This window comes from Somniosus microcephalus, chromosome 4 (genome assembly GCF_052327205.1).
Source record: "Somniosus microcephalus isolate GS21.2 chromosome 4, FLI_Smic_1.0, whole genome shotgun sequence".
NCBI lineage: Eukaryota > Metazoa > Chordata > Chondrichthyes > Squaliformes > Somniosidae > Somniosus > Somniosus microcephalus.
In genome coordinates, this window is record NC_140990.1 from 265773435 (window position 1) to 265801387 (window position 27953).

The 27953-nt window shown below is 43.5% G+C and overlaps 1 protein-coding gene across 6 annotated transcripts in view; it reads left to right on the forward strand.

Annotated features, from left to right (window-relative positions):
* The window catches only part of c4h7orf57 (chromosome 4 C7orf57 homolog), a 180786-nt gene extending 161630 nt beyond the window's left edge, over nt 1-19156 (forward strand). For 3 of the 6 annotated variants that reach the window (XM_085986332.1, XM_085986331.1, XM_085986336.1), the window contains one exon: nt 18753-19155. In XM_085986332.1, the coding sequence (XP_085842458.1) occupies nt 18753-18813 (61 nt within the window). In that variant the 3' untranslated portion in view covers nt 18814-19155. Of the gene's footprint in view, nt 1-18752 lie in introns of all 6 variants that reach the window. The other 3 variants (XM_085986334.1, XM_085986333.1, XM_085986335.1) reach the window with 2 other exon arrangements.
* Nucleotides 19157-27953: the final 8797 nt, after the last annotated feature.

Genomic DNA, 27953 nt, shown 5'->3' on the forward strand with positions numbered 1-27953 from the left:
GTAAAAGTCCAACATCATGTCGCTTTCTTTGTACTTGCATTTCATCACGCATATGCCTTTTACAATGAGCTGCTCACCCCCATAGCTGGTCAGTCTGCATGAGGTGGGCTGTAGCTCGCACTCATCCTTCAAGCTGTGATACTCACTCAGAGGAATTACATTAACCTGAGCTCCAGTGTCTAGTTTAAACTTAAGCTCTGTGCCCTGTTTTCCTAACTCAATATTTGCAAAGGCTTGCTCAGTCTCTGAAATCTGTTTTTTCTGTGACACAGAATCAATAAACAGTTCCTCTGCATTTGGCTCTCTATCTGGCATTTGGCTGTCACTCACTGTGTGTACTGCTCATCCAAAAACAGTCCTGTAAACTTTAGCAAAGTGGTTCTGTTTACCACATTTAGCACATTGCCTTCCTTTGGCAGGGCAATGCTCCTTTTCCCCATGCACCTTGTTTCCACAATATCCACAGTTTTTGAAGCGTTTTATGTCTGTGTCGCTCATTTTCAGAACTCTCTCTGTTCTTTCTGTTCTGAAACACGCTCTCTGGGCGGTGTTCTTTGATGTGTGTCTATTAACTGCATGCACTGTCTGTTCACGTGAGCTGCTCGTGGCGCCGGTTATGGTTTTCAACTGTGCTTGGGCTATCTCGTGCGATCTAGCTATGTCCATAGCTTTGTCCAGCGTTAGCCCGGACCCAACATTCAAAAGTTTCTCTCTCACTTTAGCTGAATGTATTCCAAACATGATGCGGTCTCTGACCATCTGATCATTATCTGCATATTCACAGTCTTTTACTAGCAGTTTTAACTCAGTCACAAACTGTTCAAACGACTCACTAGCTCCTTGTACTTTCTCCTGAAACTTGTACCTAGCGAATATCGTATTTGTCTTGGGCATCACATATGATTCAAAATGGTCAAAATAACTTTTCAGTACCTTTGCTTCATCCGCGGTGAGAGACCATGTTTTAAAAATGTCTCTCCCTTTTTCTCCGATCCACAGGAGTAGGTAGCTGCATCTTTCTTCCTCCCCTTTGCTTTTCAGCGGACCCGAGAACATCAACTCCACGTGTTGCTTGAATTTGCGCCATTCTACAGGTAAGTTCAAAGATCCCCAATCGATTCGAGGCAAGGGAGCTCCAACGATGTCCATTTTCAATCCCTGTTCTGACACCATGTCTTGTTTTGCACACTTTGTACAAAAATAATAACTTGCAGGACAACGGAGTATTACAGTTTAACTCTTTTATTAAGCATTAGGTCTGATCTTACTCATAGCAGTACCATTGGGGAAAGCCTGGCATTAGGACCCCTAGCCTGGGTCTTCAAAACAATAGTAGTCCTTACAGATGCCTGCAGGCCAATGACAACTCAGCATGTGATCACATGTGAATATAATAGGTATTCCTTACAGATGCCTGCGGGCCAATGATAATTCAATATGCAAATGTTATGCAAATGTTACAACTACCCTTTTAGAAATCCAATACTGGCTGTCCTTGATTGACTAATGCATTTTGCAGTGCTTATAGATGTTATCTTGAGGTTAAAATCAACACGTGCAAGGTTACTTTGGTGAGCAAACAGTGATTTATTTATTGCATAACTTTTTTTATATGTTTCCTGATCTTTGATTATAGATCCAGCCATTACATTGACTTTCATTATCCTGCTCGCCACCATTCTCTTTTTTTCTCCCCCCTCTTGATATATCTCTAACCTATATGAAGAATATACGCACTAAAGTAAACTTTGAATTCAAAATCTAAATATTTCAACTCGCGTGTTGGTCTAAAGAGTTGATCTGATTATTGTGTAAAAAAGAATACAGTCATCTGCAGCAGCAGAGACACAGAGCCTGAGCCATGTAGTAGCAATGCATGGATTCAGGGCATGCTCTTACGTAGTGGCACCAGCAAGGCCTTGAACTTAGGCTCTCTTTCTCAATGGTAGCTGCTATTTGGAGTGGAGTCCAGGACTGAGGTTTAGGTGGAGGCTGGGACTTAAAATGTATTAAAAAGTGTAAAAAAAAATCACTCTTTGCTCTACTAAAGGAATCTTCTCTAAGTCAATCTTAACCTGGACTTCCAAACTTCAACACAGATTTCTTGCATCCAAGACTGAATATTAGGGCTGATGCCACAGTTTGGTACCACTGGCACAGAATGGCACTCAGAGGGAGCTCTGGCTGAGATGTTGTGGGCCCCTATGGCCTGATTTTCTATCCAATGTTCCCATACTCCAGAAATCTCTCCCACAATGCAACCATGCCCCCAGGCGCCTTTCCACACTGCTGCCAAGCTCTGGAATCCTCACTACACCTTCTAGATCTCAAGAATTACCTAGTAAGTTAAACCCCATTTTCCATCCTCCAGTGCTACCATAACTGAGGTTTCCTTTACCATATCCCAGAAACATTCCCCAATGCTACAAAATCCCACCACTCTCCCATAGCTGCTCCTATACTCCATAATACCCATTTATTGTGAGGGTGCCAGTCAGTTCCTTCTGTAGCCTCTAGATGGCACCTTCACTTGTTTGTTTTCCCTTTGTTAATTGTCCCTAGCCCTTTGTTAATTGTCCCTAGCCTCCTGTGTTAATTCTTAACGGCCTGTTAGCTGTTCATGGGTTTCACCTGGTTTTCTTGGTATATAAGTTCTGTGGTTGCTTTCCTCTGTGCTCAGTCCTAACCGGGGACTAGCCTTCGCTCTGTGGCTGCTGGCTTTGACTAGCTGGCTGCCATGGTTCTTAAGCTCTGTATTTAAGATGTATCTAAGTCTGTGTTCTTGTTGTTCTTAGTCTTGATAAGGTGCTGGGCTGGACTAGCGTGTTGCCATGCTGGCGCTTGTCTTGAGCTCTGTATTGATAAGCCTTTACCCCTGTGGTAGCCCCTTGTGATAGCTTGTCTCGAGTCTCGTCTCGGCAAGCTGGTTGCGCTTGTGGTAAGCTTATCCCAGCTCAGTATGGACAAGCAGGTTGCCTCATGGAAGCTGTCCTGAGTTCCTATCTTGACTAGCCGTTTTGTAACTTGTCTCGAGTTCTATGTATGTGGTTGTGTTCCTTGTATGAATCTAGTTATGTGTGAATCTAGTAAAGTACCTTAAAGATTGTATACCTGCCTCTAGCCTGGTTTCTGCACTTGGGTCCAGAACCTACCTTGCCCGGAGAGCACGGCCCCGTATCTACACGGCCCCGTGGCTCCCACACCCGTGACATTTATACTACTGCTCTGAAGCCCCATATACCTACATCCAATCTGTTACATATTGCCACCCATCTTCCTATATATTAAAAAAAAGTAAGACATAAAAATTAAATTCATAAGTTAAGGAACATATTATAATAATCAAGGCTACTCATATAATGCAAAAATAGGCAAAGCTGTAAAATTTGATCAGTGGTAAGAAGTCACAGAATACCATCTAGAATGTCACTTACTCAGTCAACATAGTATTCCATATCCTGCATTGTGTGTTACATGACATAACACCCCCATATTGGTATAAAGTTCCTTCAACTCACTGTGAGCAAAACCATGGAAGATTCACTTGTAATATACAAATTTTGTGTCTGCATGCACTTCAGATTGCCACCAGACCTCAGATGTAACACAGCCTATTGTTCATTTCTGTTCCATATGTAAAATATATTTAACCTCAATTTACATTTCTTCCATCTAATTATCTGTTATGTAAATTCAGTAATTGCAATTCAAATTTTAATTTGGTCATATGCAAATTTCTTAGACAGGAGAAGGTGAAACAAGCAAACCAATTGCTCAAAATGTTTTTTGAAAAAATGATCAGCTATCATTTATTTCTCTTGGCTCCCCAACTAGCCCCATGTAAAAATATAATTGCTAAGGTAACTAACATAAAAATGCAAAAAAAATTACAAAAAATATTTTAGCTTACATATAAAATTGTCTGTCAGACATGCATCCAATAACTTTCTGTCAGGGGTCTGATGCTGAGTTTATGGCCCACCCCAAACTGCCCATACTATTCCCAGCCTGGCTTGCCCCATACCTGTCCCACAATGCCCCACCTTGGCGTGTTCTTTGCCCCTCAGCCCCACTTCAATATTTAGCATGGAAAACCAGCTTTAGGGCAGCAATAGGTTGGAGGTGCAGGATAAACATGGTGACAGTTCAAGGGCAGAACTACAGATCAGAGCAGGTTAGGCAATGGTTTTGGACCCAACACCAACATCATGGTCTGAACCCATGACCCATTCACAGTGCCACCAGACCTGTGAGCCTACCTAGTCCCACCAGACTATGGCACCTCACCCAGTACCATAAGATCTGCCATCTGTGCCACAAGATTCTGGGACCCACCCTGCTGAATGCCAGACAGCTTTAATGCTGCCAGAACCTTGGCACCCATAGTGTTGCTATGGTCAGAGACCCTTCCCCTCCTCTACCAGAGAACCACCCCAGGAATCTCCCTACTGAGCCAAACCCCACATTTCAACCCATGCTGGTCTCCCAAACCCCAGATTCTCCCTCTCCAGTGCTGCCAAACCCCAGTTCGATAGCGATTTCTGCAGCTGGGAATTCCTCTTTGCAGTGATTGCTGCGAGGGCAGCTCACACCCGAACCAAGAGGCCTGAGGATCACCAGGAATTGGTCCTCGGGTCTCATCTATATATTTGGGGTGAGCTATCGGCACCTGTCGTGCCTCCACAGGCAGCTCACACCACAGGAAAAATCAATTTTGGGCTCCCAGGCAGCAGTCCGCTGGTAAGTTGAGAGGTGAGGAGGGAGTTGGAGCGGGCAACAGCCAGTGGAGGGCGGAGTGGATGGCCAATCACCTAGACTATGGAGTCCTCCTGGCTCTATAGAAAGGTTTGTTTAAAAAAAATTAAATGAAAACTTACCTTTAGTTGGTGGCCACAGGGGCCGCTAAAGAATCCTGAGTGGGGCAAGCCCACAACTTGGTTGGTTGTTAAGCTTCTGGTCAATAGTGACTCCTAAGTTGTCGACTTTGCTGGTACCGTTGAAAGTCAGGGAGAGATATCTGGGTTTTCTCTTGTTCAATGGAGATCACTAGTTGGCACTTATATGGCGTGAATGTTTCTTCAACTTGTTAGCACAACCCTCGCTGTCCGATAGTTTTGTGGTTACCATTACTGATACTAGCTTTTTATTCCAGATTTTTATTTAATTAACTGAATTTAAATTCCCCAGCTGCCGTGATGGGATTTGAACTCATGTCTTTGGATCATTAGTCCAGGCCTCTGGATTACTAGCCCACTATGCTACCGTTCCCTGTAATTGTTCCCTATATTGTTGGGTAGATGCCAATGTCATAGCTGTACTGGAACAGCTTGGATATGCGGGAGCTAGCTCTGGAGCACAGGTCTTCAGCAGTTCAACCAGGATGTTGTCAGGGCCCATAGCCTTTGTTATGTGGCATGAACTGAATTAGCTGGACCTTAGTTCTAGAGCAATGGTAGTGTAAGGGTTATTGTACTGGATTAGCAACCTAGAGTTTCGACCTCTCTATGCTAGTGAAATTGAATTCAATTAATCTCGTAATTTATGATAGCTTCCTCATTGTCATAAAAACCCAACTGTTTCACTAATGTGCTTCAAGGATAAGAGCCTACCCAGTCCGGCCTACACATAACAGCAGTCTCACACTATATGGCCATGTTAATCTTACAAAAGACTGTAAATATTTTAAATGCATATTTTCATCCTTTCCAAGGCTGTTTATCACAAAAAATGGCATTCAAAACCCAGTAATTGGTGCAATAAAGGTAGAGACAGGAACTAGAGACTGTGGGCTAATGATGGCATGGTGTGGCATTCAAACCCACTGTTTAATAGCTGGCAAAGTGGAGGTGCTGCTGCATGAGATGATTGTGAGGAGCGTTGCCCTATTTACCATTCCAAGTCACCCTCCCCAGAACAGGACAATATGGCTGGCAGGAGGTGACAGCCAGGCTCATTTCTGTGTGCACTATCCATAAAATCTGGTAACAAATTGGAAGAAGGTGGCACATATTAAGGAAACTGCCAAGGTAACCCTACCCAACAGTACTGCTTAGCAAGTACATGTCACAAAATGTTGCCCAGCTGCCTGTTGCACATTTACCACTGGCCCATGGCAAGCTCTAACAAAACTTTCTAGCCCGTTTATTGCTGACCATGCATAATCAAAAGGACACATATTACAACAGTAGTTTACAATGGAAAGTGTTGGCAGTTCAAAGGAAATCACACATAAACCACTGTAAGAAAGCCTAACTGCATAATGTACTTAACAGTACCTTGGATAGGCTGCAGCCCATATCTGCCACTGTGTATGTGCTCCTTCAATTTGAAAAATGTCAAGAATACATCTTTGCTTGCACAAAAGATGTTACCTAATACAAGGCAATAGGCCAAAATTGGAGGAGGGCTCAGAAATTACAAGTCCTTGAATCCCTTGGAGGAGGCCACCCTAGACAACTTTGCCTATAAGAGTTTTGAGGAAGTAAGAGAAGGTAAAGTGTAGGACTCTATATTGATCCCTTCTTTCTGATACAACTACACAAACAACATACACAACATTGAGCTCTGTTGGAAGGTGTATCTTGGAGACAGTGTTGTAATATTTGTCACTTCTGTAGACCCACACAAGCAGCCTGCCAGCATTGCCACTGGGCCAGGACAAGACAGCACCTCACAGCACCCTGGGGGTGAAAATTGTCTTGGGCGGTAGCACAAAACGGGTGATCGCGAATCGGTCACCCGTGTAACACTTCACCTAATTTTCTTTTCCATTTACTTCAAGTATTCTTGACATTAACTATCGCCTGTTTGGCGCTAAAGCCCAAAACAAATCACCCCCCCAACCCCCGCCGTGTCTCTTTCAGCAATATTCGTAAGCAACAGCACATCTATACACATTTGGCGGAGCAGTTAGTGAGTTTGAGGGAGTTACATCAGGTGAGTCACAGCGCATAAGTGATAAGAAGCCAGTGGCGATGCCAAAGTAGAAATTGGCTACCATCAAGGACCTTAAGTATTTTGGGAAATACAGCAGTGCAGTGATATTGGGCAGCCATCTCGCACTTCTGTTGCTATTTAATGGATAGAAGTGTTATACATGCACGTTATACATACGGAGAGGACAACAACCAATACTGCAGGTGATCTAGCCTAGCCTAGAAGAAGGTAGAAACAGAAAATTGAGGACATGGTGATTGTGACTGCTACTGGCAGTGCCAACCTATGGTGCAGGTTGGCTGGTGTCCTTGCAGAAAATGGCACTGTTGCTCTAAAGTCTATGAAGCAAGTTGCCCTGTGTGCCAGGGAGGCAGATATGGTATGTGGTATCATGTGTCTCTGGTGACAGCTGTCTCCCTGTTATGCCTTCTTTCATCTTGTACTAGATATGCATGAAAAATTTTATTGGGTTGCTTTAAGAGAACTCTGCAGTAGAAAGGTAACAGTGACATGGGAAAGTGCACTGCACTTGATTTAACTTCCATTTAGATGCCATGACGCACCCTGTGATCATATAAAGATTGGTATCATGTGGGACACTTTAAAAATCTTCCTGTTCTGAAGAACTCTTGAAAAGAGTGTCTGCATAGTTAGTTTCTGCTCCTTCTCTCATTACATATGTATTCCCACCATAGTGAAACCAATAAAATGATAGGAAAATCTCAGGAAATACAGCTGAAGAGAAAAAATTAATTCATACACTTAACAACAAATGACATTCTGCAAATTAAAAAAAACACTAAACATTAGCTGAGAAAAATGACATTAATACACTAAGGTACCAGAATAATAAAATCTTTTAAAATTACTTTAAAAATTATTCCCCTCTGCCCCTTTAAATTGAATCTTTAAACAAGTTCTCTTAATGCCTTGTTCACGGGTGGAAAAAATTAGGCCCTCTTTAGCATGCTGAATGTATCTTTAATTAGGTTCCCACTCAAAATGAGGTGGAGTGAAATACATAGGCATACGAACTGGGCACAAATCACAAAGAGGCATGTTTTCAGCATAAAAATGCTTGTCAGTCAATTTCCGGATCACCACTCGCCCGAATTCCTTTGGTACAACAAATTGACCCCAATGTTGCTTAATCCCAAATTTAAAACCGCACCAATGTCAAATTTCTATATTTCATACCATTCCTTCTTATGGCATCAGACACTGGCACGTTCTGGACAGTTTTCTGCTGTTTTGTCAGCCTACAGACACTTATTTACAGTACTATACCCTTAGACTTAACCAGAAGACTTTCAAACATAACTTGCTTATCTCATATATTTGCCCGTTTCAGCCTATTTTATTGTGTTGGGTAAATTACAAAGATAAACTGACTGTACTTCCATCATACAGGATATCTGTGACCCTTATGGCTAAAGCAAATGCTTGATAGTTAGAATTATTAAAACAATTACAGGAAGTATACAGCATAATTTTTCATCTGCAAAGTAATTTTATCAAGACTAAGTTTCTTTTAGTTATAAATGGTGCATTTGGAGAGGAGTTGTTTAATATTGCAGAGAATACCTCTCTTCTAGAGAAAGCCATTTTTCTTAATGAGATTGGAGGCACTGCAACAACTCCTAGGTTATCCCTTTCTCTTTCTTTACAAGTACCAGAGGCTTCATTATGTTATAAAGTAGAAACAGCAGAACCACCATATAAAGGGGCCAAAATTGTGATTTTATTTTCCAAAATATGGGGGTCATTTAATTATGTTTCACCCCTAAATACCCAGCACCTGTGAGAGTAGACATAGATCCTCTCCTTTAGCTTGCAAATGATTAAACCCCAGAGCAAGAATAGTATTATTCTCCAGAAAATCAAACACATTACTTAGTGTACAATATACACAGTGGAGTCGATTTTTGTCTTCACCGCCTGGGTGATAATGTGTCGAGGTGGATCGCGCACCATTTATAAAACACACATCATTTTCATTTCATTGATTTCAATAAAGGCAAAAATCTACCCCTGTAGATTTTGGTAATTGGCAATTGGTTGGGAGATAGGAGGCATCACAGGGAAGGTCATTGCAGCTGCTTAACTTTTCTGGACACTGGCAAAAGAACCAGAGGTGAGATGAGAATTTTTTTACGCCACAAGTTGTTATGATCTGCAATGCCTGTAGGGTGGTGAAAGCAGATTCAATAATAACTTTCAAAAAGGAATTGGATAAATACTTGAAGGGGAAACATTTGCAGAGCTATGGAGAAAAAGCAGGGGAGTGGGACTAAATGGATAGCTCTACCAAAGAGCCGGCCCAGGCACGGTGGGCTGAATAGCTTCCTTCTATGCTGTATCATTCTATGATTCTACATGGGGAGCTGGGGGGCCGTAAATTTTCAGGTGCATTGAAACTGACAGCAGTTTGGTTAAGTATAGTTGTTGCTAACATAAAAGGGAATCCAAGAGTCTTCTATAGGCATATAAATAGTAAACAGGTAGTAAGAGGAGGGATGGGGCCGATTAGGGACCAAAAAGGAGACCTACACATGGAGGCAGAGGGCATGGCTGAGGTTCTAAATGAGTACTTTGCATCTGTCTTTACCAAGGAAGAAGACGCTGCCAAAGTCATAGTGAAAGAGGAGGTAGTTGAGATACTGGATGGGATAAAAATTGATAGAGGAGGTACTAGAAAGGCTGGCTGTACTTAAAGTAGATAAGTCACCTGCACCGGATGGGATGCTAAGGGAAGTAAAGATTGAAATTGTGGCGGTACTGGCCATAATCTTCCAATCCTCCTTAGATACGGGGGTGGTGCCAGAGGACTTGAGAATTGCAAATGTTACATCCTTGTTCCAAAAAGGGTGCAAGGATAAGCCCAGCAACTACAGGCCAGTCAGTTTAACCTCGGTAGTGGGGAATTAACAGTCACTTGGACAAGTGTGGATTAATTAAGGAAAGCCAGCATGGATTTGTTAAAGGCAAATCATGTTTAACTAACTTGATTGAGTTTTTTGATGAGGTAACAGAGAGGGTTGATGAGGGCAATGCAGTTGATGTGGTGTACATGGACTTCCAAAAGGTGTTTGATTCTGGAGGGGGAGGGTGAACAGCCAGTTGTTGTGGTGCATATAGGTACCAACGATATAGGTAAAAAAACAAGATGAGGTCCTAAAAGCTGAATATAGGGAGTTAGGAGGTAAATTAAAAAATAGGACCTCAAAGGTAATAATCTCAGGATTGCTACCAGTGCCACGTGCTAATCAGAGTAGAAATAGAAGGATATTTCAGATGAATACGTGGCTAGAGGAATGGTGCAAGGCGGAGGGATTCAAATTCCTGGGACATTGGAACCGGTTCTGGGGGAGGTGGAACCAGTACAAACTGGACGGTTTGCACCTGGGCAGGACCGGGATCGATGTCCTAGGGGCAGTGTTTGCTAGTGCTGTTGGGGAGGGTTTATACTAAAATGGCAGGGGGGTTGGAAACCTGTGCAGGGAGACAGAGGAAAGGGAAGCAAGGATAGAAGCAAAAGACAGGAAGGAGAAAAGCAAAAGTGGAAGGCAGCGAAATCAAGGGTGTAAATCAGAGCCACAGTAAATAATAATTCTAAAAGGACTAAGAGTGTTAAAAAAACAAGCCTGAAGATTTTGTGTCTTAATGCGAGGAGCATTCGTAATAAGGTCGATGAATTAGCTGCACAAATAGATGTAAACGGATATGATATAATTGGGATTACGGAGACATGGCTCCAGGGTGACCAAGGCTGGGAATTCAACATCCAGGGGTATTCAATATTCAGGAAGGACAGGCAAAAAGGAAAAGGAGGTGGGGTAGCATTGCTGGTTAAAGAGGAGATTAACACAATAGTAAGGAAGGATATTAGCTCTGATGATGTGGAATTTGTATGGGTAGAGCTGAGAAATACCAAGGGGCAGAAAACGTTAGTGGGAGTTGTATACAGACCCCCAAACAGTAATGCTGAGGTTGGGGAGGGCATTAAATGGGAAATTAGAGACGCGTGCAATAAGGGCACAGCAGTTATCATGGGTGATTTTAATCTACATATAGATTGGGCTAACCAAATTAGTGACAATACTGTGGAGGAGGAATTCCTAGAGTGTATACGGGATGGTTTCCTGGACCAATATGTCGAGGAACCAACTCGAGATCAGGCCATCTTAGACTGGGTATTAAGTAATGAGAAAGGATTAATTAGCAATCTTGTTGTGCGAGGCCCCTTGGGGAGGAGCGATCATAATATGAAAGAATTCTTCATTTAAGATGGAGAGTGAAGTAGTTGACTCAGAGACTAGGGTCCTGAATTTAAATAAAGGAAACTACGATGGTATGAGGCGCGAGTTGGCTAGGATATATTAGGGAACGTTACTTAAAGGGTTGACGGTGGATAGTCAATGGCAAACATTTAAAGATCGCATGGATGAACGACAGAATTTGTTCATCCCTGTTTGGCATAAAAATAAAACAAAAAAGGTGACTCAACCATGGCTAACAAGGGAAATTAGGGATAGCATAAGATCCAAGGAGAGGTGTGGTGTATGTAACCTGTTCCACCTTAAGAGAACTTAAGCCTGGTCCACCTTAAGAAAGGTACTACTTTCTTTGGCTGCTGTATACGTAATACCGGTGGTGACCACACCGGTATATAAGCACAGTGTAATAATATTGTATTCAGTATAGTCCGACCTCCAACCAGTAAAGACCTGTTGAATTTACTCTTGTGGTCTGTGTAGTAATTCTCACTATAACACACAGACTTAACAAGAGGACATATGAATTGGCCAGAAAAAGCAGTAAACCTGAGGATTGGGAGCAGTTTAGGATTCAGCAAAGGAGGACAAAGGGATTAATTAAGAGGGGGAAAATAGAGTATGAGAGTAAGCTTGCAGGGAACATAAAAACTGACTGTAAAAGCTTCGATAGATATGTGAAGAGAAAAAGATTGGTGAAGTCAAGCGTAGGTCCCTTGCAGTCAGAATCAGGGGAATGTATAATGGGGAACAAAGAAATGGCAGACCAATTAAATATATACTTTGGTTCTGTCTTCACAAAGGAGGACACAAATAACCTCCCAGAGATGTAGGGGAACATAGGGTCTAATGAGAGGGAGGAACTGAATGAAATCAGTATTTGTAGGGAAATGGTGTTACGGAAATTGATGGGATTGAAGGCCGATAAATCCCCAGGGCCTGATAATCTACATCCTAGGGTACTTAAGGAAGTGGCTCTAGTAATAGTAGATGCATTGCTGGTCATCTTCCAAAATTCTATAGACTCTGGAACAGTTCCCATGGATTGGAGGATAGCTAATGTACCCCAACTATTTAAAAAAGGTGGTAGAGAGAAAACGGGGAATTATAGACCGGTAAGCCTGATATTGGTAGTGGGGAAAATGCTAGAGTCCATTATAAAAGATGTAATAGCAGAGCACTTGGAAAACAGCGACAGGATCTGACAAAGTCAACATGGATTTACAAAAGATAAATCATGCTTGACTAATCTACTGGAATTTTTTGAGGATGTGACTGGTAGAATAGATAAAGGAGAACCAGTGGATCTGGTGTTTTTGGACTTTCAGAAGGCTTTCGATAAGGTCCCGCATAAGAGATTAGCATGCAAAGTTAAAGCACATGGGATTGGGGGTAAGGTACTGACTTGGATAGAGAACTGGTTGGCAGACAGGAAGCACAGAGTTGGAATAAACGGGTCATTTTCCGAGTGGCAGGCAGTGACTAGTGGGGTACCGCAGGGATCGGTACTAGGACCCCAGCTATTCACAATATATATTAATGATCTAGACGAGGGAACTAGATGTAATATCTCCAAGTTTGCAGATGACACAAAGCTGGGTGGGCGTGTGTGCTGTGAGGAGGATGCAGAGAAACTCCAGTATGATTTGGATAGGTTGCGTGATTGGGCAGATGCATGGCAGATGCAATATAATGTGGATAAATGCAAGGTTATCCACTTTGGTGGCAAAAACAGGAAGGTAGATTATTATCTGAATGGCAATAGATTGGGAAAAGGGGAAGTGCAGCAAGACCTGGGTGTTCTTGTGCACCAGTCGCTGAAGGTAAGCATGCAGGTGCAGCAGGCGGTTAAGAAGGCAAATGGTATGTTGGCCTTCATAGCGAGAAGATTCGAGTACAGGAGCAAGGATGTCTTGCTGCAGTTGTACAGGGCCTTGGTGAGACCACACCTTGAGTATTGTGTGCAGTTTTGGTCGCCTTATCTGAGGAAGGATGTTCTTGCCATGGAGGGAGTGCAGTGAAGATTCACCAGACTGATACTGGGATGGCAGGAATGACGTATGAAGAGAGATTGGGTCGATTAAGCTTATATTCGCTAGAGTTTAGAAGAATGAGAGGGGATCTCTTGAAACTTATAAAATTCTAACAGGACTAGACAGACTAGATGCAGGAGGGATGTTCCCGATGGCGGGGGAGTCCAGAACCAGGGGTCACAGGCTAAGGATACAAGGTAAGCCATTTAGGACTGAGGTGAGGAGGAATTTCTTCACCCAGAGAGTGGTGACCCTGTGGAATTCTCTGCCACAGAAGGCAGTTGAGGCCAATTCATTAAATATATTCAAGAAGGAGTTAGATATATTTCTTAAGGCTAAAGCGATCAAGCGATATGGGGAGAAAGCAGGGACAGGGTACTGAATTTGGATGATCAGCCATGATCTCATTAAATGGCAGAGCAGGCTCGAGGGGCCTAATGGCCTACTCCTGCTCCTATCTTCTATGTTTCTATGTTTCTCTAAAGTGCCACATAATAAGCTTGCCAGCAAAGTTGAAGCCCATGGAATAAAAGGGACAGTGCCAGCATGGATAGGAAATTGGCTAAGTGACAGGAAACAAAGGGTACTGGTGAATGGTTGTTTTTCGGACTAGAGGAATGTACAAAGTGGTGTTCCCCAGGGGTCAGTACTAGGACCAGTGCTTTCCTTGATATATATCAACGACTTGGACTTGGGTGTACAGGGCACAATTTCAAAATTTGCCGATGACACAAAGCTTGGAAGTATAGTGAACAGTGAGGAAGATAGTAATAGACTTCAAAAGGACATAGACAGGCTGCTGGAATGGGCGGACACGTGGCAGGTGAAATTTAATGCAGAAAAGTACGAAGTGATACAATTTGGTAGAAAGAATGATGAGAGGCAATATAAACTGAAGGGTACAATTCTAAAGGGGGTGCATGAACAGAGAGACCTGAGGGTATATGTGCACAAATCGTTGAAGGTGACAGGGCAGGTTGAGAAAGCGATTAAAAAAGCATACGGGATCCTGGGCTTCATAAATAGCGTCATAGAATACAAAAGCAAGGAAGTTATGATGAACCTTTATAAAACACTGGTCTGGCCTCAACTGGAGTATTATGTCCAATTCTGGGCACCGCACTTTAGGAAGGACGTGAAGGCCTTAGAGAGGGTGCAGAAAAGATTTACAAGAATGGTTCCAGGGATGAGGGACTTCAGTTACGTGGATAGACTGGAGAAGCTGGGCTTGTTCTCCTTAGAGCAGAGAAGTTTGAGAGGAGATTTGATAGAGGTGTTCAAAATCACGAGGGGTCTAGACAGAGTAGATAGAGAGAAACTGTTCCTATTGGCGGAAGGGTCGAAAACCAGAGGACACAGATTTAAGGTGATTGGCAGACGAACATAAGGCGACCTAAGCAGGAACTTTCTTATGCTGCGAGTGGTTAGGATCTGGAATGCAATGCCTGAAAGGGTGTGTTATGTTCATTAATAACTAGACATTCTTATTATGAACATAGCTAGCTTTTGCTAGTTATTTTTATTGAGCACATGTGGGCTTGTACAGCATCTTGTAGAGGCTTCCATCTTGACTGCTGCCTTGTGGGTAGCCTAGCCTCATGGGTAATGTAGTCTTAATATAATATATAGCTGGGTAGTGTAGTCTTATACATACAGCTATATACAGCTCTACTGCTCCACCTAGTGTCCACCACAGAATGACATGTTATTGATCACTACATCCTCCTTTCTTTGAGGTTTAACAAAATCAATATCAATCAACTTTCAAGAAAACAATAAAGATAATATCAGTAACACTTTTGTTAGTGCTCTATAAACATAAACATTTTCAAAACAGTCAACACATTTTCAAAGCTTTACATTGTACTCAAAGATTAAGTCTATCAGGCTTTTTTACTTCACGTGTGGATCTTCTCAACATGGGTAAGTCTGATGTGTCTTCATGAGATTGTTCTGGCGGTGAATGACAAGATGCAGTTGCGGCATTGTCATCAATCTGCTCTTGTATAGATCGAGGTCTCCTTGTGATCTTTGCTTGGAGAGGGTTTCAGTGTTTCCTTCACTCTTCATGCCATAACTCTCAATGTAGTCAATGCACTCTCGAAAAACTGCTGGCAGCTGGATCCCATCATACAGCATAGTCCTCTCAGCAGCCTCGGCTAATGGAACACCAAAGATTGGCCTGAGGGAAGAAGGAGTATCCACCGGAACTGCTTCCTGCTCTGGTGCAGGCTTCTTCTTTTTCTTTTTCTCTTTCTACTGCTTAACAACATCTGCTGCGGTTATATCTTTGGACTTTTTCTCCTTGTGTTTTTCCTCTTTGTGCTTTTCTTCCTTTGGCTTCTCTTTGACCTTGAAGTCTTTTTCTTTCTTCTTGGAGAAACTAGGCTTTTTGAAGACATGGATACCCTTTGGCTTTTTCATCCTTGATGGGCTCTCTGCTTCATCACCTGAGTCATCTGGTCTGCTTATGGCACAGTTTATACGGTAGACTCTCTTGACCAGTTCTAAGTCTTCACAAGCTTTGTCACCTAGTATCGAATCAAGTCTTTCAGCCACAACAGAAAACATGAGATGATGCACTTTGTCTTTGACTGTCACTTTAAGTCTGCATACACCTAAGCTATCTATTTTCTGTCCATTATAGTCCTTCAGTAGTACTGACTTTTTCTGTATTTTGGGCTTTTCTTTCATATTGTTACTGTCACTCATACTGATTAAGTTTGCTTTTGCCCCAGTGTCCAGTTTCAATGTAACTAATGCTCCATTTATCTGCAGTGGGATCATCCATTTGTCCTCTTTTACTGCATTAACTTTATGTTCAGCATTGTCTATTTCTGAGGGCTGCACATTTTCTGTATCTTTTTTGATATCGTCACATGACACCATTCCTACAAAAAATGTCTCACTTTAATCAGTGTTCTCAATCACATTAACTCGTTGCCCTTTCGTCGTTTTTACTTTTGAAAAGCATTGTTTGGCAAAGTGATTCTTTCCATTACACTTTGTGCACATTTTTCCAAACGCTGGGCATTGTCTTAACTGGTGTTTGTAACCACAGCGTTTACAATTAAAAATGTCATCCTCCGATTGCTTTTCATTTCTGTTCTGCCCACGTTTCTTCCCCTTGTAGGACACAGCACCGACAGCAGCATTATCACTCATTACATTCGCATCATTATTGATTTCATTGAAAGTCTTCGCGTCATTTCGAGCTAGCTCGCTGGCTTGGCATATTTTCACCGCATTTTCCAAATTTAGTTCGGTTTCTCTCAACAGACGTTCCCTGACTTTTTTTTATCATGAATACCAAACACAATCTGGTCACGAATCATGGATGCTTTGAGCTCAGAGAAATTACATGTCTGTGCTTTCAGTTTCAGATCAGTTATAAAGCTATCAAAAGTCTCATTTTGCTGCTGTGTCCGAGAACAGAAGATGTATCTTTCATAGGTCTCATTCTTTTTGGGAGAGCAATGTGCATCAAATTTTTTTAGCACATCTTCTAATTTTTCTCTGTTCTCCACTGGATTAAATACAAATGTATTAAATACCTCTATCGCCTGTGGGCCTGCAACCGTAAGCAGCAACGCTATCTTCCTTGCATCTGGCTTCGTACCGAATCCGATGGCTGCAATATAGAGTTCGAATTGCTGTTTAAAAGTCTGCCAATTGTAGTCGATTTTTTCTGTGAGATTCAAACGCTCTGGTGGCTTCAAATTCTCCATGTCGCTTTTCACAATTTTCAGCAGATCTTCACCACCCTGGTACCATGTTATGTTCATTAATAACTAGACATTCTTATTATGAACATAGCTAGCTTTTGCTAGTTACTTTTATTGAGCACATGTGGGCTTGTACAGCATCTTGTAGAGGCTTCCATCTTGACTGCTGCCTTGTGGGTAGCCTAGCCTCATGGGTAATGTAGTCTTAATATAATATATAGCTGGGTAGTGTAGTCTTATACATACAGCTATATACAGCTCTACTGCTCCACCTAGTGTCCACCACAGAATGACATGTTATTGATCACTACAGGGTGGTGGAGGCAGATTCAATCGTGGCTTTCAAAAGGGAGTTGGATAAGTACCTGAAGGAAGAAAAGTTGCAGGGCTACGGGGAAAGGGCGGGGGAGTGGGACTAGCTGAACTGCTCTTGCAGAGAGCCGAATGAAGGCTTCTGTGCTGCAACCATTCTATGATTCTAGTGCAGGTCTCAGGAAGAATTACTTTTAAATCTCAGAGAAAATGGCTATTAAACTTCAGAAATCTGAGATCTACGTCAATGCATTATTCATGTATATTCCAGGAAATTCATGTGAACTGGTCTTTTCCATGGGGTGAATGGAGCTGGGTAAATTAGCTGACGTATCTCAAAAGTGGCGCAAACAGTCACGGAAGTTCATGTTTAGCTATGTTTCGTCAAAAAACCGGTCAAAATCAGTTTCATGCAAATTTCCTTGGAAAAACTAGAACAACTCCCCTCTTATGCTGTAGGTGCACTGAAAACTTCCAGGAAATTCTGGGCCATCCACTAAATTCCAGTTGGAGCCAAGGTGGAATCCCAGGAAATCTCTGGTAGGGGGACTGGAAAGTGAGATGGAACCCAATTCCTCTGGAATTCACGCAATTTTTTCTGTTTTGCCATTTTTCGAATGGGGGATATCCTCCCTCTCCCCCCCAACATACATCAATGGGGCCAGTCTGAAGGAGTTCCTGAACCCTGCAAATTCTGCCCAGTAAGCCTTTCCTTTGTTCTGGTCCTGCTCACATGTTTACTCCTGTGATCCAATTACAGGAAACTTTCGATTTACCGGCACCTAAATAACCGGAAATCTCGGTTAACCAGCAAAATTCAGGAGTAGGTTCATACTTCATATTACTTGCCTTCCTCCATCTGTTGCTGTGCAAGGGTGTGGCTGCAGCTGTTGCTAAGCTACAGAGACGCTTGGAACTTGTGGCCATTGTTCTGAACCTGTTGCTAAGCAACAAGGTTTGTTGCTTTATACGGAGCTCTCAGCTCTCGTATCTTTTACTATAGCGCTCGGTGATCCGGAATTTTTGATGAACCGGCACCACGTTGGTCCCGTCGGTGCCGGATAAAAAAAAGTTTCCTGTAGCTGCAGGTGAGTGCCCCTTGAAATACTGCTTCAGTGGCTCTGAGACACCAGTCCTGCTAGGTTTTGCTGGTGGCTCCAGCACTGGGACTAATGTGATTTTTGGTTAAAGTGGACCCCATTTTAAATATGTTCATGAAGCGTCTCGGCTACCTCTGAAAGGTGCCCGGTTAAAATGGCGGTGGGCAGAAGCTTGTCAGGAACACAGCAGTAAGTAGGCAACAACTGTTTTAACTACCCACCCACCCTGTTCCCTTTGGGCGGGAAGGGTTAAACCCTGTCCTATATGTGTGTGAGAACTACGTGTGAAATTAGGTTTCCAAAAATCTTCATTGATAGTAAGCCACTATTTGTTGATGGTCAGTTTAACAACATTTTATTCTTGCATTCTAGGCTGAAAGATATTCCTGGGAGCGTGGAGAACCATATGCAGTCTGAAATTGCTTTTGCCTGAAACAATGGCAGACTATGGGGAAGATAATAAATAATTTAATGTAAAAATACTGCTTGTTTTTGCAGTACTTAAGTTTTTTATATTTGTCATCAAATTGATATTAGAGTAACTGAATAATACATTAACATGAATGAACAAATAAAATGTTATTCTTTCACACAATAAACTTCCAGTTTAATATCATCTGCATTTTTTGAGCTGAATTTATATTAATTCAAACAAATACAATGTTTAATGTTTAATTAAAAGATGAAGATTATTTTGTGGTTTGCACTGTTTTTTCAAATTGTGTAAATGTTGAATTTGATTCCAGTAGAACAAACAAAATAAATGCTGTGTAAAGATGAAACATGGACTTGATCTTGAATTTGACTGGCTTTAAAAGGAAGAGAAAGAAACCTGTGTGTTTTATAATTTATCACAAGTCTTAGCAAAGCCCTCTGAAATACAGGAATATCAGTGTGACCTTTAACATATGGAATAAATAGTGCTTAGAGTGCCAGTACTCCTAACCAAAAACATGATTGAATATTGATGGAAGATCATTTTGCAATTTGATATTCCTGCAATATTTAAGGAGAACATATAATTAATAATGTGCATTATGCAAGGCAAGGTTTTACTGAGATTGAATGGGCTTGATTCTCCTCTTCAAGGCAGACGAGCAGTGGGGCAGGACTTCCAACTGCCCCATTGACTCTGACCCACCATTTGTCTGGGTCAGAGTTATTCAGTTTCCCTCTTGCGCTCCTAGCAAAATTTCTACCACTGAGAGGGAGGCCAGCAGAGCCTGGCTGCAACATCCCAATGGTGCTGCAGTGGCAGAAAAATCCTGATGATCAAAAGAGTTGCAACCTTCTAGGCTTCCGCTGCAGTCGGGGCCTACACAGGTAAGTGAATTGGGCCCTATGTCATAGAGTCATAGATTTATACAGCACAGAAAGAGGCCTTTCGGCCCATCGTGTCCGCGCTGGCCATCAAGCCCTATCTATTCTAATCCCATTTTCCAGCACTTGGTCCGTAGCCTTGTATGCTATAGCGTTTCAAGTGCTCATCTAAACGCTTCTTGAATGTTGTGAGGGTTCCTGCCTCTACCACCCTTTCAGGCAGCGAGTTCCAGATTCCAACCACCCTCTGGGTGTAAAAGTTTTTCCTCAAATCCCCTCTAAAACTCCTGCCCCTTACCTTGAAACTATGCCCCCTGGTTATTGACCCCTCTACTAAGGGGAAAAGTTCCTTTCTATCTACCCTATCTATACCCCTCATAATTTTGTACACCTCAATCAGGTCCCCCCTCAGCTTTCTCTGCTCTAAGGAAAACAACCCCAGCCTGTCCAGTCTCTCTTCATAGCTGAAGCGCTCTGTTAGATCCGTGTATCTTGATGTTGTGTGTCCTTCAATAATTAGACAGACTGCAGGGAACAATCAACAGGTGTTTACTGGATGAGGGTTACTCTAAAACTAACTGTACAGATCCCTACTCAGGGTTTATAGACAGGTGTGGTCACTGCCGGTACTACAGTATACAGGAGCTGTAAAAAGTAGTTCTCCCCTTAAAGGTACATACACTACAATTCCTCCCCTTTTAGATTAACAGTACCATAACATTCATTTAACAATTAAATATCAACTAATTACAATTAACACTTTTAACATGCAACATTAACGGAAAATAGTCTATTTATAAATTCAGTCTTTGGGGAGGCTTCCTGATCCTTTCTGGATAGCGCCTTTCCTGAGTGTCTTCCTCTTGGTGCGGAGGTGATTCTGGCCCCCTGTCGTCGGTTGGTTCAGCAGCTTCCGATGCTACTGTTTCTGGGGTAGATGCTACCTGTATGTCGGGTTCATCACCAGGTACGCGAGACATGGGGTTGACTCGTTCCTGTGACTCTAGGATCTGGTCAACATGGCGTCTCACAATGTTCTCCCCAACATCCACTGTGTACATTAGTGGCCCCTGCCGTGTGCATATCGTTCCTGGTTGCCATTTCTCTGTTCGGTAATCGCGGGCCAAGACTGGTTGCCCTACATTGAAGCTCCTTGTCGGCTTCTCAATGATGTGCTGGAATTGCATATTCTCAACATCTCTTCGTACATTTGGTCTGAGCAAATCCAGACGAGATCTCAACCTTCGGTTAAAGAACATCATGCCCGGGGTATGGTTGGTGACTGCATGTGTCGCATTTCTGTAGGCTAACAGGAAATTGTCCACCTTATGCTGCAGTGGAATGTCGTCATCGCACATGGCCCTTACTGCTTTTTTAAAGGTTTGTACGAACCTCTCAGCCAATCCATTTGTGGCTGGATGATACGGGGTGGATGTGTAATGCCTTACCCCATTCCTTTTCATAAATCTTCGAAACTCTTCGGACACAAATTGTGGTCCGTTATCAGAGCAAATCTGCTCTGGCAAGCCATTCCTGGCAAATATGGTCCGTAGGACTGCAATAGTTTTCTCTGTGGTGGTGGAGGACATTTTGATCACCTCAGGCCATTTCGAGTGCGCATCCACGGCTATTAAAAACATTGAGTCCATGAATGGACCAGCAAAATCAATATGCACCCGTTGCCATGGAGATGAGGGCCACTCCCATGGGTGTAGAGGGGCATGTGGTGGTGCATTTTGGACCTTCTGGCATCCTGAGCAGCTCTTTGTCAGGTCCTTGATTTGCTGATCGATCCCCGGCCACCACACATAAGCCCTAGCAAGGCTTTTCATTTTCACCCCTCCCAGATGGCCTTCGTGAAGCTCATTGAGCACTCTCTCCCTTAACTTGGGTGGAATTACCACTCGGGATCCACACATCAAGGTCCCCTGGCATACTGACAGCTGTTCTCTTCTGGATAAGAATGCTGGCAACAGTGAGTCGCCATGTGTTGGCCACCCCTTCACCGTCAAGTCATATACCCGAGACAGTGTCGGGTCATTTCGGGTCTCCTCTATATCAGCGTTAGTTACAGGCAAGCGTTCAATTATAGTCGAATAAAATATTTTGACAGGGTCCACTGCTGGTGCTTCCTCCGCAGTAGGCAGTGGCAGGCGTGATAGCCCATCAGCGTTTCCATGCTGTTTCGTGCCCTTATACTCGATTTCATATTGGTTCGCCCCTAGAAAAAGGGACCATCTTTGTAGCCGTTGCGCAGTCATCACCGGAACGCCCTTCTTAGGATTAAAGATGGAGACAAGTGGTTGGTGGTCAGTCAGCAAGGTGAACTTCTGCCTGTGCAGATAGTGGTTGAACTTTTTCACTCCCCACACTAGGCTGAGGGCCTCCCTGTCAATCTGGGTGTAGTTACGCTCGGCTGAGGTTAGTGACCGAGACGCAAAGGCTACTGGCCTCTCCGAGCCGTCCGGGAATTTGTGCGACAGCACCGCTCCAATGCCATAGGGTGATGCATCGCACGCCAACCGAATTGGTAGTGCTGGGTTGAAATGAGCCAACACCTCTTTTGATGTGATCAATTCTTTGCACTTCTGGAAAGCTCGTTTACATTCGTCATTCCACTTCCATGGTACTCCCGTTTGCAGTAGGGTGTTCAGTGGGTGTAGTACTGTAGACAAATTCGGCAAGAACTTATGGTAGTAGTTCACCAGCCCGAGGAACAACCTCAGTTGTGACACATTTTCCGGTGCTGGAGCCTTGACTACTGCCTCAATCTTTTCAGGGGACTTATGTAACCCCTCTTCATCAATAACGTGGCCACAATACGAGATCTGCTTCTGGAAAAACTCGCATTTGTGGCGATTAGCTCGGAGCCCATATTCCTTCAATCTAGTGAGCACCTGCTCCAGGTTGGCGAGGTGATCACTGTCATTTTCGCACGTGACCAAGATGTCGTCCAAATAACACTGGGTCCCTGGAATCCCTTACAGGACTTGATCCATTGCCCTTTGCCAAATAGCCGGAGCTGATGCTACCCCGAACACCAGCCGGTTGTATTGGTAGAGACCTTTATGAGTGTTGATCGTGAGGTACTGTTTCGAGGCTTCTTCTACCTCCATTTGCAGGTACGCCTGGGCCAGATCAATCTTAGTGAAGCGTTTCCCTCCAGATAGCGAGGCGAAAATATCTTCAATCCGCGGAAGCGGATATTGTACAGTGTGAAGGACTGGGTTCACTGTCACCTTAAAGTCCCCACAGATGCGAACCTTCTTTGGTTCCCCAGGCGTATTACTCAACGACCTCTTCATTACAGGAACGATGGGTGTAGCCCACTCGCTCCAGTCCACTTTGGACAGTACTCCTGAACGTTCCAAACCTTCCAGCTCTGCTTCGACGGCTGGGCAGATCGCATAAGGTACCGGTCTGGCCTTATAAAACTTTGGGCTTGCATTTTCCTCTATTCTGATCGTCGCTGTTATGCCTTTTAGTGTTCCGAGTCCCTCCTGGAACACTTCTTGTGCGTCAGTTAGCATTTTTGACAGTCGTCCAGGTGTGACGTCGTCATCCTTTTTGGCATCTACAGTCAGTGCTTGTATGGAATGCCAATCTAGCTGTATCTTCCGGATCCATTCACGTCCTAGTAGTGGTGGTCCTCCATCTGGCAATACATATAGGTCCATTTTTGGTGTTTCCTTGCCGTTATATATAATGTTCACCCTTATTTTTCCTTTGGGGTAGACTTTTTGCCCTGTGTACGTCTTCAAGACAATCTCTGTATCTCTCAAGGGTATATGTGAGAATAACCGCTTGTAGTCCCTTCAGTTTATGACTGTTAGGGCTGATCCTGTGTCCAATTCCATTTTCACTTGGACTCTGGCTATCTTGAGTGTGACCCAGATAGTTTGGTGATCCTCTGTTTTGATCACATTATGTAGTTTCAGACAACCCAGCTCCTTGCTTCCAGAGTCTGTATCAATTTTCTGTTCGTCTGCACTACTCTCCGTCACCTTATGTACCTTCTTGTGCTTCTCCTGTGGGGATTTCTTGCTGCTGGTTTTCTTTTCCGACCTGCAGACTCTTGGTTTGTGTCCTACTTTTCCACACTGTCTGCACACTTGGTCCTTGAACCAGCAATCCTTATGGTCGTGTGTTGTTCTGCCGCAGCGATAGCACTTCACTGTTCCGTATGACATTTCATTTGTGCCATGTTCTTGCGGTCTCCGTTGTATCTCTGCCGCGCCCCGTGCTGCTGCTTCGTGTGATACTGCCATGCTGAAAGCCTTGTCCAGCGTAAGATCCTTTTCTGATAGAAGCCGTTTCTGGGTTCCTTCACTTTGAAGGCCACACACAAACTTGTCCCTTAAAGTATCTGCTAGTCCCGTTCCAAACTGGCAGTGTTTCGATAGCTTGCGCAGTTCCGTTAAAAACTCAGCATTACTTTCATCTTTATGCTGGTTTCTTTTGTGAAACTTAAATCTTTCCGCTATCAGCAGCGGTGTGGGGTCTAAGTGGTCCTGTAGGATTGACACTATGTTTTCAAAATCCTTTTCCACTGGCTTCTCTGGGGTTACTAGGTTTTGCAGTAAGCCATACGTTTTTGCACCCATTGAATTCAACAATACCAGCGCTTTCCTGTCATCTGGCACTTCATTCGCCTTGCAGTACACTTCTATGCGTTCGACATATGTCGTCCAATCTTCGACTTCATTGTCGAACGCTGTGACACTGCCACTCTTCGGCATCCCTGGGTGTGGTTAGACTCCTCGAAAAATTCAATCAAATTGGTTAGACATGATCTCCCCAGACAAAGCCATGCTGACTATCCTTGATTAACCCTTGCCTCTCCAAGTGGAGACTAATTCTGTCCCTCAGAATTTTTTCCAATAATTTCCCTACCACTGGCCCACAGTTCCCTGGTTTATCTCTACTACCCTTCTTAAATAATGGTACTATGTTAGCTGTCCTCCAGTCCTCTGGCGTCTTCCCTGTGGCCAGAGAGGTTCTGAAAATTTGTGTCAGAGCCCCTGCAATCTCCTCCCTTGCCTCACACAGTAGCCTGGGATACATCTCGTCTGGGCCTGGGGATTTATCCACTTTTAAGCCCGTTAAAACCGCTAGTACCTCCTCCCTCTCAATGCTAATTTGTTCAAGTATATCACAATCCCCCTGCCTGATTTCTATGCCTACATCGTCCTTCTCCATTGTGAACACAGACGCAAAATATTCATTTAAAACCTCACCCACATCTTCTGGCTCTACATACAGATTGCCACTTTGGTCCCTAATGGGCCCTACTCTTTCCCTGGTTATCTTCTTGCCCTTAATATATTTATAAAACACCTTGGGATTTTCCTTTATTTTGCCCGCCAGTGTTTTTTCATGCCCCCTCTTTGATCGCCTAATTTCTTTATTAAGTACCCCCATGCACTTTCTATACTCCTCCAGGGCTTCCACTGTTTTTAGTCCTTTGTATCTGTGAAAAGCCTCCCTTTTTTCCCTAATCTATTCTTGTATATCCCTTGACATCCAGGGTTCCCTGGGCTTGTTGGTCCCACCCTTGACCTTTACGGGAACATGTTGACATTGTACTCTATTTCCTTTCTGAAAGACTCCCACTGCTTTGATGTGGATTTTCCTACAAGTAGCTGATCCCAATCCACTTTGGCCAGATCCTGCCTTATCATATTAAAATCGGCCTTCCCCCCAATTTAGAACCTTTATTTCCGGTCCATCTTTGTCCTTTTCCATGACTACCTTAAATCTCACCGAATTATGGTCACTGTCACCAAAATGCTCTTCTACTGACACTTCTACCACTTGCCCGGCTACATTCCCTAGAATTAGGTCCAGTATCGCCCCTTCTCTTATAGGACTTTCTACATGCTGGCTCAAAAAGCTCTCCTGGATGCACTTTAAGAATTCCACACCCTCTAAGCCTTTCTCACTCTGACTATCCCAGTTAATATTGGAGAAGTTGAAATCCCCTATTATTACCCAATTATTTCTACACTTCTCAGAGATTTGCCTACATATCTGTTCCTCTATCTCCCCCTGACTGTTTGGGGGCCTATAGTACACTCCCAGCAAAGTGCTTGCTCCCTTTTTGTTTTTAAGTTCTACCCATATGGCCTCATTAGAGGAACCTGCTAAGATATCATCCCTCCTTACAACAGTAATTGACTCCTTGATTAATATTGTGACACCCCCTCCTCTTTTACACCCCCCCCCCTCTGTCTCGCCGGAAGATTCTATACCCCGGAATATTGAGCTGCCAGTCCCGTCCCTCCCTCAACCATGTCTCTGTGATAGCAATGTGGAGGGAGGGGAAGCAACTACTAAGCTCTGTGCCCAAATTCCAAGATCTCGGGGCCACCACTGTCTCTACCCCAGGCCTACTGCCACCTTCCACATGGCAGTCCTGGGAAGCAGCTGTAACTGGGTGGAGAGGAGGGATTGTGGCCAGGGACCCCGACCCACCACCGGCATTTGCATTCAGCAGGTGGGAAAACGGCAGCTAGCAGAATTCCCAGTGGCAGTAGGAGGAGGGAAATTGAGGTCAGAGCAGTGAGTTTAACGCTTTCATTTGTGGTGTAAGCTTGCACAGACATAAATATTGTGGTATTTGAACCTTTTTTTCCCTTTTGTGTTTCCCTGCTTAGCCCCTTTTGCGGTTTCCCCAGTCGTGCAGCTCCTGCAGCCATAAAGGAAGACAGCAGGCTGGCATTCTGCTGCCAATTTTCCACCACTCCTGAGTTGCTGCTAGGAGGCTCATGAGAGTAGCTTGATTGGTAACTCGCAATCAGATTTATTTTCCCTCCCTTCGGGAGATGTCTGGCCAGTGCTCAGTCCTTCTCCACAGTAGTGTGGCTGAAATAGGCAATTCTGTGAAGTCAGGTAACAAAGCTGTATCCTACCACTCTATGGCACTGCCTAGTCATGCTTTTTGAACAAACTAGATGGGAGCAGCCGAAGTAATGGATCACTTGAGAAAGGATAATCGCAGGAATGAGCTCAGACTCGCAGGTTAAGTCTGTGTTCATTGACTCGTTAGCACCATATTATTTCTGAAATTTATAAATAGAGGCAGGAAAACTGGATAATTGGTTGTATTTTACAGGTAAAAATTGTTATGGTAATGTCAGGTATTATTTTACTAGGCCTACGATTATCTTGAACTAATTTCAAGATCATTTTGGACTGCATCGCCGGGGTTTTGTAGAAAAATTCTCATACTCTTGCCAAATGATATTGTTTGGACTCATCAATCAAGGATGATCTGCAGTAAGATCAGTTCTGAGTGTAGAGAGTTGATTTTATAAATGCATGCAGGGAGCCTCTCCCTCTGGCAGAAGATATCAGCAAATCAATGGCATACTTCACACAATTTCATGTCCATTAAAATTAGCAGCTGAAAAATAATGGGGAGCACGTCTGCGATTTCCTTATGTGCACTCCCTGTGGGAGAGGCTCCATGCCAGGAGCGTGCACTTGTATAAGCGGGCCTTAGGTGTTTTTCTGCAGACTGAGAGGCTCCCTTATTCTTTCAGAGTACTTCAGGATGTGGGAGATGCTGACTGAGGGAGAAATAAACTACCTGGTAGGAGTTTTTTTTGAATGAAACTTCCTCCACATTTTGAGCTCCAACCTTGGTTACACTCTGTCGGGAGTCATCACACAAAGTTATCTTCTTGAATTATATTGAGCATGTTTGTATATTTTGGGTGCGCTGGAGAATAACTGACGTATCAGCCCAAGGGAGACAATTTGACGCGGAAGTGAGAATCATGCAGGTCGTATTTCAGTGTCATAACATCAAATATCTCTTCAAAGGGACTACATTGATTCCAGTAAGTAATTATGACTTATTCTTGTGTCTAGAGGATGCTTCATTTCATTCATAGATCTTACAGCACAGAAGGAGGTCATTCGGCCCATCGTGCCTATGCCGGCTCTTTGAAAGAGCTATCCAATTCGTCCCACTCCCCTATCCATTCCCCGTAGCCCTGCAATTTTCTCCCCTTCAAATATTTATTCAATTCCCTTTTGAAAGTGCTTCCACCACCCTTTCAGGCAGTGCATTCCAGATCATAACAACTTGCTGCGTAAAAAGAAATTCTCATCTCGCCAGTGTAAATTGTGGGTCCAGCTCATTTATATATCCATTGGCTGTTCAGTAGCATAACGTCCATGTAACATAGGAGTAGTGCGTTGGTGGGGGAGGGGAGCTTGGAAGTTAGAAGTGCAGCCTTTAAAAAG